Source organism: Chelonoidis abingdonii, chromosome 7 (assembly GCF_003597395.2).
Source record: "Chelonoidis abingdonii isolate Lonesome George chromosome 7, CheloAbing_2.0, whole genome shotgun sequence".
In the NCBI taxonomy this organism is placed as follows: domain Eukaryota; kingdom Metazoa; phylum Chordata; order Testudines; family Testudinidae; genus Chelonoidis; species Chelonoidis abingdonii.
In genome coordinates, this window is record NC_133775.1 from 87,976,518 (window position 1) to 87,990,225 (window position 13,708).

The window sequence follows — 13,708 nt, forward strand, 5'->3', positions numbered from 1 at the left end:
ATTTACGTCAGCTGGAGATTAATTTTAGTATAGACACATACATGCCACACTGTGACCTAACTTTGTAGTGGAAACCTGCCCTTACTTCTGTAGTGAAGACTTAAGGCCTTGTCTACACTGGAAAGTTTTACTAGTTGTGTTTGTGTATTGTGGTAGTTCCTAAGAGTGTGTTTATGGACCAGGAACCCATTATGGACCAGGAACCCATTATGGTAAGTGCTGTAGAAGCACAGAATAGAGAGTCCCTGCCCCAAAGAGCTTACAGCCTAAGTATAGTCCCCTATGTCAACATTTCCATTTTAGTTTAGCTCTTAAACACCTTCTTAAGTGATCTAAACTGAAAACGAGCCCTTCTATACTAGAATAAGAGCATCTACTGAATTTTTCAGTGTAGTAGACAAAGCCTGATAGAGGCAGTTGTCACTATTTTGGTATGTGTTTGGCTTCTAAGGAACTATGCACTTGTGTTTCAAAGCCCATGTCACATTCTAATCTATTGACACTCTGCAACTAAACAGCAATTTCTGGACATGCCAATAACTTTCTGGTAAATGCTTTGGTGTCTCTTACATCCATTGCTCTTCTATTCTACTGAAAATCAATGTAAAGAAAGTAAAACTTCAATATGCATAGTCAAAAAATTTGCTAGGAAACAGAGTTTTCTTTATATGAAGAAAAACACTGGAAATCTTGATAGCTGTCTAAGGGAGTAAAAGGCTAGAAAAGCAGCCAGGCTTCCTGTAAATTACTTGGGTTGGAATAATGGATTATGACTGATTTTAAAAAAAACAAAACGGGGGCAGGGGGCTTTTCTTGTATCGGACAACTCTGTAGATTAAAGATATTACCTCACCCACATTGTTTTGTGTGTGTCCATCTCTCTCTCCAAAAGGATGAGCTACTCTTTGGTTTTAAAATTGGTTTCAATAGCCACAGACTCAAACATTTGGTCTGTAAGTGTATTGGATTCTGTTCTGGACCCAGGTGTGGGTTGTATAGATTACCTTAAATCCCAGGATAAAAAAAATTGCGGACTCAAATGGGTGGGTTTTTTAATTGATATAAAAAAATGGGGAAAATGTTTCACTGTCTCCCTTTTTTATAAATCGTTACTGGGGGGGATATTTTTATAATCCTTCAGTGAAGGCTGCCCCAAGTTTCAAAGGGCTGCTTCCCTGTCCACAGCATGTGGCTATTTAGTCCAGAATGTGGTTTGTCGCTGCCTCTTTTTAAAAAGGCCTGAGAATCGATCATCCATAACAGTACTCTGCTCACTGTCTTTGTAAGCTGCTTTTTAGGTATGGAGTCTTCCTGCACCCTCCTCCCCCAAGGCAATAAGCATCCCCCTAAGGCTAATTGTGTCATGATATTTTCTTCTGATAAGCTGAACCTCCTCCTGGAATGTCTCCTCTCCGTAAGGAAGAAAGGGATGTTGGGCAGTCACTACCCTGGGTTTGGAGGGTGGTGTCTCTTAGTCCCTATTTTAGTGCTGTCAAGTAAAGATTGTAAAGCAATTTCATGTTGGTAGGATGGTTATGGCAGGTAAGTCTGCATGTTGGCATTTAGGCAATGGGGGTTAATAAAGTACCAAAGGATTTCATTACATGTTTTCAGCAAGCCACTGGTTCCTATAAACCAGTGTTCAGCCAAATGTTAATTGAGGAGAGAGCTTGTGTAATGACTAAGGCCTGATCTCTGCTACAAAGTTAGATCTATTTAATTACGTTACTCGGGACTGTGAAAATCTTCACACCCTGTTAAATTGACCTAAGCCCTGGGGTAGACACTGCTGAGTCCATAGAAGAATTCTTCTGCTGAATTTACTACAGCAGTAAACGAACCCTTCCGTCACTGTAGTAAGTGTGTGTGCTACAAAGCTGCAGCATTTCTAGTGTAGACCTACCCTAGGCCTGGGCTACACTGGTGCTTTACAGCGCTGCAACTTTCTTGCTCAGGGGTGTGAAAAAAACACCCCCTTGAGCGCTGCAAGATACAGCGCTGTAAAGTGCCAGTGTAAACAGTGCTGCAGTGCTGGGAGCGCGGCTCCCAGTGCTGCAAGCTAAACCCCATCAGGATGCGGAGTACGTGCAGTGCTTGGAGAGCTCTCTCCCAGAGCTGGCGTTGCAACCACACTCGCACTTCAAATGTAGCCATACCTCTAGTTGTTAATAGTTGCACCCTGGTGTGCATTTCTTACAAATGCTTCTCTAAGACCAAGTTTACACACTTTAATTTAGGAGAATAAACTATCCCATTACAAGCATCTTTTTATACCTGTATAGCTGTGTCAGCGCTTAAGGGGTAGTACATCAGTTTCTAAGCAGACATTAAGTGGCACAAACTGGGCAAACAAGCTGTTACCACGAAATGTACACTGTTTTTGACATGGCAGTTTCCCATCCATGGAACATGTATTCCATTCTGATTTGAGCACAGCAAATTCTTCCTCCTTACCTTGCGGCCATATCTAAACTAGGAAAAAAGTCATGTTTAAAAATGTGTTTGGCTGGTCATGGGTAACCCTGGGGTTCACTACATTTCCCCTGTCCACTCTGGGTGCAGAATCCTATTTAAAATCTCGTTAGTTCAAACTTGATCTATTTTACTAGTATAGACCGAGCATGTGACTTTACTTTGCAGTATGGCATTCCCTTCTCCAAATAAAGACAGGACTACATGTGAGGTCTCGGTCTTTGAGTAATATAAAAAGTTCACACATGAGATGTGACATAGAAAACATTAGTCAAATAAAATGTAGTGGGCTCTCTTAAACTTCTCTCGTACAAAAACACCTCAAATAGTTAAAACTGTAAAGATTTAAATTCTAACCACTCCTCATTATGCTACTTGTCTCTTCATTTTTCTCTCCTTGGACAATGGAAATAAACTGCTTCCTTTCTAATCAATGTTCTTTTTGTAGGCTACCACTACTCTGCAATATTTGGGTTTTTAACACAGTAAAAGAATGCTAGGTCCTTTTAAAACACAAAACTACTTCTTTGTTCTAAAAATTAAAAGGCAAAGTTTAGGTGCTCTCTATGGAATATGTGTGCATAAAAATGAACCCTTATGTCTTAAGAAATATAGTACAGAACCTGACTTTGATGCAAAATTTGACCTGACAATGTCCCTTTTCAATTATTCTTCATGATCATTTTTTTTTTTTTTTAAGTCTGGATAGTGTTGGTGCTCTCTTTATCGAAAGCAATAACTAGTCATTGCTGGGTTAAACCAGAATTTACAATGCACAGCCAAGTACCTTAAATCTCCTAAGGAGAAGGAATGAAAGGCTCGAACATATTAGAAGTGAATTGACTTTCAAAACATGTTGGCACTAACCCAGCTCTGCGTTCTGAGTAAATCTTATTGCTGTAGTTGCTAAGCACTTACCATAGTAGATTGCGGGTGTTGGTTTGGGCGTTCTAGCCACTGAAACAAATATTCCTTTTAATACCTCTCTCCCCTCCTGTTGTGTTCTTGTAGGAAATGAAACTGCCTGTCTATAAGGCCCATTCACCACAGATCGGGATGCGCCGCTACTTTACTGACCTCTTGACTGTCCTCAGCAGCCGCTGCAATCTTTGCCCTACGGCACGGCACCTTGCTGTCTACTTACTGGACCTCTTTATGGATCACTACGATATTACTGTCAAGCAACTGCATGTCATTTCGATTGCCTGCCTTCTCCTAGCAAGTAAGTTAACTGCTGCCTATTAACATATTTGTTTTTTCTGATCAAGCAGATGGTTGCTTTGTTCATGTAACACACAAGCTGCTATTCTCCATTCAAAAGGGGATAATTTTAATGCAAGATATAACTTCTCCTAGAATTCATCAATTTGGGCCTGAAATTGGGCAGTGCTTGGCTTCCATAGGAAGCTGGGATTCATAGACTCTAGGACTGGAAGGGACCTCGAGAGGTCATCGAGTCCAGTCCCCTGCCCTCATGGCAGGACCAAATACTGTCTAGACCATCCCTGATAGACATTTATCTAACCTACTCTTAAATATCTCCAGAGATGGAGATTCCACAACCTCCCTAGGCAATTTATTCCAGTGTTTAACTACCCTGACAGTTAGGAACTTTTTCCTAATGTCCAACCTAAATCTCCCTTGCTGCAGTTTAAGCCCATTGCTTCTTGTTCTATCATTAGAGGCTAAGGTGAACAAGTTTTCTCCCTCCTCCTGATGACACCCTTTTAGATACCTGAAAACTGCTATCATGTCCCCTCTCAGTCTTCTCTTTTCCAAACTAAATAAACCCAATTCTTTCAGCCTTCCTTCATAGGTCATGTTCTCAAGACCTTTAATCATTCTTGTTGCTCTTCTCTGGACCCTCTCCAATTTCTCCACATCTTTCTTGAAATGCGGTGCCCAGAACTGGACACAATACTCCAGTTGAGGCCTAACCAGCGCAGAGTAGAGCGGAAGAATGACTTCTCGTGTCTTGTTTACAACACACCTGTTAATGCATCCCAGAATCACGTTTGCTTTTTTTGCAACAGTATCACACTGTTGACTCATATTTAGCTTGTGGTCCACTATGACCCCTAGATCTCTTTCTGCCATACTCCTTCCTAGACAGTCTCTTCCCATTCTGTATGTGTGAAACTGATTGTTCCTTCCTAAGTGGAGCACTTTGCATTTGTCTTTATTGAACTTCATCCGGTTTACCTCAGACCATTTCTCCAATTTGTCCAGATCATTTTGAATTTTGACCCTGTCCTCCAAAGCAGTTGCAATCCCTCCCAGTTTGGTATCGTCCGCAAACTTAATAAGCGTACTTTCTATGCCAACATCTAAGTCGTTGATGAAGATATTGAACAGAGCCGGTCCCAAAACAGACCCCTGCGGAACCCCACTTGTTATACCTTTCCAGCAGGATTGGGAGCCATTAATAACTACTCTCTGAGTACGGTTATCCAGCCAGTTATGCACCCACCTTATAGTAGCCCCATCTAAATTGTATTTGCCTAGTTTATCGATAAGGATATCATGCGAGACCGTATCAAATGCCTTACTAAAGTCTAGGTATACCACATCCACCGCTTCTCCCTTATCCACAAGACTCGTTATCCTATCAAAGAAAGCTATCAGATTGGTTTGACACGATTTGTTCTTTACAAATCCATGCTGGCTATTCCCTATCACCTTACCACCTTCCAAGTGTTTGCAGATGATTTCTTTAATTACTTGCTCCATTATCTTCCCTGGCACAGAAGTTAAACTAACTGGTCTGTAGTTTCCTGGGTTGTTTTTATTTCCCTTTTTATAGATGGGCACTATATTTGCCCTTTTCCAGTCTTCTGGAATCTCTCCCGTCTCCCATGACTTTCCAAAGATAATAGCTAGAGGCTCAGATACCTCCTCTATTAACTCCTTGAGTATTCTAGGATGCATTTCATCAGGCCCTGGTGACTTGCAGGCATCTAACTTTTCTAAGTGATTTTTAACTTGCTCTTTTTTTATTTTATCTTCTAAACCTACCCCCTTCCCATAAGCATTCACTTTGTTAGTACACTCAGTACATTGGAGAATAGGACCTCCTAATATCTGAGCTGAAGGCAGTTACCAAAGCGCACTGCGGCAGCTGTATGGTACTTGCCAATATACCTCTGAACCAGCATTACGAGGTTTTAAAGTACCTTTGTTTAGTAACCAAACTGAAAAGAAGTTAAATTGTTAAACTCTTGCATTTCAGGGGAGTTTTTAAGAAGCTATCTTAAAGAATGGGATTTTTAACTTGGCAAAGAAGTTCAGGGTTCCCAGCCAATAGCTCTCCATAAACCCTAAACATTTGTGCCACTGGAGGACTTTTGCTCACAGTGATGTCTTCTACATCAGTTCATCTATGACTTGAGTGAGAACCTGGCTAGAAAATTTATAAGTACAGAATATGTACTAAAACGTTACACAGCAACAAATGTCTATTTGAGGAAAGTGACGCTGTCGTACTTGTTCAGGTTTCTTGGTCTGTCTTGAAAATGAGCTGGTGACAAAGACAGCTTTATTTGTTCAGCACCACCTCTGCACTCAAGGCTATGCAAATGGTGGATGGCACTGATGCAGCCACAAGGATCCTACTTCTGGTATCTCCCGAAATGGGTTGTGCTAGGATAATTCTACCATACAAAGGACACTTAAAGCAGTGTAACGCTATGATGGAACAAGCAAAAGATTTTGGTATGTTTCTAAATCTAGAGAAGTGTTTCCCTTTTTTCCTAGCTCTGAAAAAGGTGGAGCTTATTCTATCATCTTTGAAATATAGAGGAGCTAGGATTGGTGAATGATCATTTAGTTGCTGACTTACCTTGCAGTAAAAGCTGATTAAAATTGGAATGGAGAAGACATCAAAATAATGGCATTGACTGGAATTAGTTCAATCTTTTCTTTGATCCTGGTATTTTGGTTCTGTCTCACTTTTTTGAAACAAAATACCAGATTTAAATATCCCTAAACCCTAAGGGCTTGTCTACAGCTACATTTTATAGCGCTCTAACTTGCTGGCTCAAGGGTATGAAATATCACCCCCCTGAGTGCAGCAAGTCTGAGTGCTTTAAAGTGCTAGTGTAGACAGGCTCCGAGCACTGGGAGCTGTGCTAATCCTCTCGGGGAGGTGGATTACCAGGAGAGCTCTGTCCCAGTGCTCGTGCATGACCACACTCATACTTCAAAGTGCGCCGTGGAAGCGTTCCTGCGGCAGCGCTTTGAAGTTTCCAGTACAGACATATCCTTATGCAAGCTCAGAACTGAACTTCACAACTTGCAGCTCATCTTTTAAAATCTCCAGTGTTGCATAACTTCATTACGTTGCAAGAGGGGCTTGCAACTGCTGAAGTAATGGCAGTTCAAAGCACTTACTTTCCAGGTCACTTTAATCGAAGAGAATACAATAGTTGTCCTTCTGTTTATAATGGATGAAGGAGGTCTCAAAGCTTTTAGTCTTCTCTACTCCCCCCCCCTTTTTTTTTTAAACTGTCTAGCCTGGAAGAGTGCTGTTAAGGTATCATTTCAATAGTTCTTCAGTCAGATTTAGGGGAAGGACTTTACACATTTAACTTCAGTGACTTCCATTATAGAGAGAGGATGAAGGGATTTGACATACTCACCCCTTCACTCAAGGTATGTATACCTTGCAAGGATCCCTACCTCATTTCCTCCTCCAATCAGGAAAGATTAGTCTTTATAGTCCTCCCAACTTCTAGGGTTAAAAACAAGCAGAGAAACTTTTCAGGCTGTCCTTTATATAAAGAAGCAAAAAAACCCTCCCCTAACTGGGAGGAGGAGGAAATCTTTTGCAAGTCGCCTCAGGTATAATAAGGCAAAAGGGAACTTGCAGGCTGCCTCTGAGCATGTAAGGAGGGAGTAACTTCTAAAATGAGTGGTAACCTAAATATAAATAAGGGCTTTTTCTAAATACAACAGTTATATTGGTACAGGTAAAGCAGTCCATGTCAGATTAGGCACTGGGCCAATGGGGCCTGTGCCCAGGGGCCTGGACAATTGGGTGGGGGCCCGCAAAAATGGGTGTGCCCCACTCCACCCAGTGGTCCTGCTGGGGAGTGGGGTTAGGGCCTGGGGGCTTTCCCCGCTCTGCACACTTCCTCTTCCGCCCCCCCCCCCCGCCCCGCACACCTGGCTCTTCAACGAGGGAACAGGCTCGGGGCACAGCGTTTTGCTGGAGTGCCAAGTAGGCAGAGTGGAGTGGGGCAAGCCCTTTGTGTGCTGACCCTGCTCCCCAGCTGGAGCACAGGGGGATTGCAGGCGGAAGGGGTGGGGTGGCCCCATGGCACCCTGATCTGCCCCTGGAAAGCAGTACAACCCTCCCACTCACCCCACTGCCCCTTCCCAGTGTCAGCATGGTTGCACCATAATAGCTTATTCCTGTGCATCACCTTTATAACTGTGTCTACACCGCAAGTTTTACAAAAATATTTAAGAGTGGAACAAAATCTGCATGTAGATGAGACCTTAAATGACTGATGTCTTAAGCTTGCATACAAGGGGATAGTTACCCATATAATTATATTGGCATAACTCTCCATCTGGATATTCTGTTCTTCTAGAATACGTTTTTGTTTTTGTTTTTGTTTTCCTGGTTTATATTGTATCATTGTCAAAGTAGCACAAGCTAAACCAGGAAAAGGTACTCTTATTCCTCAGTGAGTACCCATGTGGGGAGATATGCCAGGAAACTTTCCTCTAGGGACAAGCCTTGAGAAGCATCAGCTTGAGAGAGTTCTCTACCAATCTCAGGAAACTTTGATCTACTGAACCACCCTGTAAGTGTGGTTTCCCTGAATATCTGTATAGGTACATCTAGACTTTTGACAAGCTTCTTCCACTGTAGCAAGGAGGAAAGAAAACTGTTCCCTTGGCTTGTTTCTGCAGGTGTGACAGTCTCTACTGTAACTTCCAGCAGAGCATTTCTGTAAGAAGCTGTATAGTTTTTCAGCAGAGAAGAGTCTCTTCAAAAAAACAATAAGATAAGATGATTTTTCAGTCCATCTGGTGAAACATTTGTTGTAGTTTCAAAACAAGTGAGTCTAAATTACTACATGAAGCAAAGAGAATTAATCTGAGTGAAAAGTAGAGCTGGTCAAAACTTTTTTTTGTTTGAAATGTGTGTTCTGATTTTTTTTTCTTTTTTCATCAAAATGGACATTCTAGGGGAAGTGTCTAGTTTTGACTGAGTTTTTAGGCTGACGTAAACAGAAAACCTACTGGGTTTCTGTTATTGATTTAAAAAACCTAAACTTCTTTGATATTTTTTTCTTTAATGTTTTGTGAAGAATTAGTAATAATAATAAAAAAATTCCCCACCAGCTTTAATGGAAAGCACTTTGTGGTGCTGTAATGCTCTGTATGTCAGAGGATCACCCTACACCCCCATGTTAATCTTTATAAAATGATTGTGTGGTATCCAATGCAAAGTCTGTCATGTTGGGTGTCTTTGGAAGGCTCATGATGCACTGAGCATGGTTGTTATAGTGATGTTATAGTAATCATTACAGTAATGTTATAATTTCATGTATATAGTCATGAGGTTAAAAATGTACCCTCATGGCTTAAAGCGAGCCTATGCAAAAACTCTCCAAGAACAGAGAGGCAGTTCACACCTCTTCAGGGCATGTATGGACAACCCCAGCCCAGCCTCACAGGAACAATGGACGCTGGCATAGGTGCCGACTTCTATTGGTGCCGGTGGGTTCTCTGCCTTCGACCCTGCCCCGACTCCGCCCCTGCCCTGGCCCCGCCTCTTCCCCACCTCCTCCCTTGAGCGTGCCACGTTCCCGCTCCTCCCCCATCCGTCCCGAGCTTGCTACAGCTGTTTGGTGGCAGGAGGTAGGCAGAGAAGCTGGGACACAGTGCGCTCAGAGGAGGTGGAGGAGGAGGTGAGGCAGGGTAGGGAGCTTGGTCAGTTTTTCCTCATGGGTGCTCTAGCCCCAGAGCACCCACAGAGTCGGCGCCTAAGGACACTGGCTTAGGCAGCAACAAACGAATCTGTTAGACCTTCAAGGGAGTCACCCCCCCTTCCTTTGGTCAGTTTGGAACACTGATGAGGTAATGCTCACCTGACTCTGAAAGCGAGGGGGGGAGGGCAGCAAAGCCAAGAGGAAAGAAAGGACATGATAAAAGGGAGAGACATTTTGCCATACTCTCTCTCTCCCACCTACAGCTACAAACACCACCAACACCAAGCGACTGAAGCACTGATTAACGAGGAGAGCCTGGCTGAAGAGCCAGCCTGTGGTGAGAAGCATCGAAGTTTGTAAGGACATTGAAAGTGTTAAGATCAGCTTAGAATGTGTTTTGCTTTTACTTCATTTGACCAAATCTAACTTGTTTTGACTTGTAATCACTTAAAATCTATCTTTATAGTTAATAAATCTGTTTGTTCTACCTGAAGCAATGCATTTGGTTTGAAGCGTGTCAGAGACTCGCTGTGAGATAACAAGCCTGGTACACATCAATTTCTTTGTTAAATTGATAAACTCATATAAGCTTCCAGCATCCAGCGGGCATAACTGGACACTGGAAGACAGAGGTTCCTAGGGTTGTGTCTGGGACCGGAGATATTGGCTAGTGTCATTTGGTTGCAGGTAGTTGGGAGCAGCTTACATGCCAGAAGCTATGCGTGAACAGCCCAGGAGTGGGGGTTGTCACAGCAGAGCAAGGTAAAGCTGGCTCCCAGGGTCAAGGATTGGAGTGACCTAACAGCTTACCAGTTTAGATAACACCAGAGGGGAAAGCCATAGGTGCATTTGAAAAAAAACTGTGAAGACCATGCACACTTACCTACATCTTTGTGTTTGTTAGCAGGTAAAGTAACTTACTAGTTACAAAATGTTTGACAAATGGGAAGGCTCTTGCAGTTCCAGAACAATCTGGGTCCATTTGTGCTGGCCAAGCAAATCATATCGGAGCTTGAAATCACTGTAACCGAGGTGTGTGTGTCCCTTGAAAAACCATTGAGTAGTTGTAACCTGCTTGCCACTACTGCTTCAAATGCATGCAGAATGGGAGGGGTGGAGGAGGTTTCTGCAGTTTTGAGGGGATTAATATTAAAGCCCTGTGCACACTAATAATGTGGATTGTTGCTGTTCCCCTTGAGTTGGCATTGAAAATGAGTGAATGCTAGTGCAGATAGGACAAAACTTTCACAGTTGTTTTAGAAAATGTGGTTGGAGACTCCTTCAATACTGGTTCGCAAAGAGTCTGTTGCTGGAAATGGCTTTCAGAAGCAGTTAAATACCATAGGTCACGAAGGCTACAGAGATTGACACACATCCCAGAGTTATCAGTTTATGGAGATGAAAAGGCATTTGATTCCTGAATCAGGCTGTCTGGGTGCCCATTCAGACAGCATTGTGGTGGTCCTTACTCTTGGGAAAGAGTGCAAGACTGGGAGATTTTGCCTCAGAGGGAATTTTACAGAGAAGAAGGGAACCCTATCTCTAAATTGCTTACGTAGTCTTGACTGAAGTAAAGGAAACCACTAATTAACACTCTGCAAAACCATATCATAACTTAAAACCTATCATCCAGTAATATACTAAGGCCTGCTTACAAACACTGATTTCTATACCAATATAACTATTTTGATTAGGAGTGTAATTATTTTTTAAAATTAATTATACCAGCACAACCCATTATGTGGACACAGTTATTCTGCCATAAAGGTGCTATATTGGTACAATTACCTGTGCACTAAGGGGGAAGGAGGTTACACAGCTTCAACTATACCTGTAGCATTAAAGCGGTACCACTTTTTGTGTTTTGACTATCCCTAAAGAGAACTCTGCTTTTATCAGTATAAAATCCTGCTCTCCTTTCTTCCCTGAAGCGCTAACCCTCAACAGCTGGTTTTAGGCAACAGTTCTCTTCCATGAGTTAACACAGGGCAACTTTGAATGCTCTCACAATTTTTAGTTATTGCTCCTTTCTCCTCTTGAGGGTTCTGCTTTTATTGCAACGTAGTAATTTATTTTGTTTAGCCAAACTCCGTGAGCAATCTGTTAGCTCCTTCACTATATTCAGTGCTGTGTTGCTTCGAGAAGATTGTAATTTCTCAGAAGGTTTTTACCCAACTCCCTAAATAAATAGTAAAAAAAAAAAAAAAGTATTAACAGGTTCACAGATTCTTGCCCTGTAAATATCAGAAACAAAACAATCATTACAACAGTGAGCTTTTGTTTAAGGTGACATGATGCAGGATTATAGTCATCAAATCTCTCTGTTTAACAAGGTGTTACCATATTACAGAGTTTACACAACTTCTTAATCCTCCTGTGTGCTTTCCAAGAGCTGAGTTTAAAAAATAGAGGGAAATGGAGCAAAAGGAGAACACTAACACTACCTGAGCTGAGGTCAGGTATGGGCAATCTCTCCCCACCCTGTTCTCCTGCTGAGCACGTAGAGCGGCTTCCAGCTCATCCGGTGGATTCTGCTTTGTGACACCCTTGCTATGCACAGTTGGAGAAAGTCATTAGTGATAGCACAGCAACCAACCAGCATGAATGCGTAAGTGCCCTGTGCCTTGATGGGGGGCAGCTCAGCTGCTTGCTTTCAGCAAGGAGGATTGTGAGCTGCCTTCCAAAAGCTAGAGCAGTGCAAGTCTCAGCTGTCTGAAAGAAGATGCATTCGCAGACTCCTTTGAGAATAGAAGAAGGGGTGGTGGGGGGGGAGAGCTGCTTTCTGACTGAAAGGCTGAGAGGGAGCATTGTTCATGAATGTGCTCTAAGGCAGCAAGGCTTGCTTTTCAGGGCACCTGACATATGTTGTTGGGGAGCTAAAGAAAAGCTTCCACAGGCCCTATTCAGTCCAGTTGGCAAAACTGCTTCATTGACACATGGGCAAGGCAGCCTGTTAGTTTGGCTTTTAACAAGTTTGGTGTTGTGGGTTTTCCTTTCACTTACAGTAATTCTCTGGGGGGTGAGTATCATCTCTGTTTGTACAGTACCTATCACAATGAAGACCCATTTCTTGATTGGCACATGTAGATGCTAGTGCAATATAAATAACAGAAGCACAGTAAATTGTTTCCTGGTCAATGTTAGAAATGAAGTTAGGTAGGATGGCACATAAGATTTCACTGTGAATTTAATTTCTTCCTCTTGTATAAGTAGTTGCTTTTTGATTTAGCTTGTCACTTGTGTGTTTTTGTTTGTTTTTTGTTTGTTTAGTGTAAACCTTTTCCTTTTATGCTGAAAGATAAGACTGTTATACGAGTTATGCAGATATTGGTTATATTAGTGTAATTTTCCCATATAAACAACTCCTAAATGTACCACTCTGGCTATGTCTGTCATAAACAGATAGCTAAGGGTTAATGTTTCTTTTACCTGTAAAGGGTTAACAAAGAGAACCAAACACTTGACCAGAAGACCAATCAGGAAACCGGATTCAATTTATCTCCCTATAACATTCCATCTGATGGAAGCTTTAGCTTCACTGCCCAGCTGGGAAAATGGCTGACTCAACTCTGGTAAATCCAAAGCTCCTTTCTGGGTAAGTACAACCTGGTTGCCTTACTTTACTGAGGCTTACCCTCCAATTGCCAGGCTTTAAAAATCCTTCCCAGGAGTGAGACACTCTCTGCTTCAGAGAGAGATGCAGAGTACTTGAGGTCTTATTTTGATTAGCTTCCCTTAGCTGAGCATCAGTATGGGGCCAGCTTTCCATCGCTACAAGTCTTAGTAATATTCAGGTTTTTTAAACATGCTGCTGCTGTTGATTCAGACTTCTTTTTACCCACCATCAGTTCAATGTTTTTGCTCACTCCTGTTTCTCTGTTCCCAATCTCATCAATTTATCTCCCTATAACATTCCATCTGATGGAAGCTTTAGCTTCACTGCCCAGCTGGGAAAATGGCTGACTCAACTCTGGTAAATCCAAAGCTCCTTTCTGGGTAAGTACAACCTGGTTGCCTTACTTTACTGAGGCTTACCCTCCAATTGCCAGGCTTTAAAAATCCTTCCCAGGAGTGAGACACTCTCTGCTTCAGAGAGAGATGCAGAGTACTTGAGGTCTTATTTTGATTAGCTTCCCTTAGCTGAGCATCAGTATGGGGCCAGCTTTCCATCGCTACAAGTCTTAGTAATATTCAGGTTTTTTAAACATGCTGCTGCTGTTGATTCAGACTTCTTTTTACCCACCATCAGTTCAATGTTTTTGCTCACTCCTGTTTCTCTGTTCCCAATCTCA

At 42.3% G+C, this 13,708-nt stretch overlaps 1 protein-coding gene across 1 annotated transcript in view; it reads left to right on the top strand.

Annotated features, from left to right (window-relative positions):
- Window positions 1-13,708, top strand: part of CCNJL (cyclin J like) — a 53,174-nt gene that overhangs the window by 15,628 nt on the left and 23,838 nt on the right. The window contains exon 3 of the mRNA XM_075068087.1: window positions 3,484-3,694. Within this exon, the coding sequence (XP_074924188.1) occupies window positions 3,484-3,694 (211 nt within the window). The remainder of the gene's footprint in view (window positions 1-3,483; window positions 3,695-13,708) is intronic.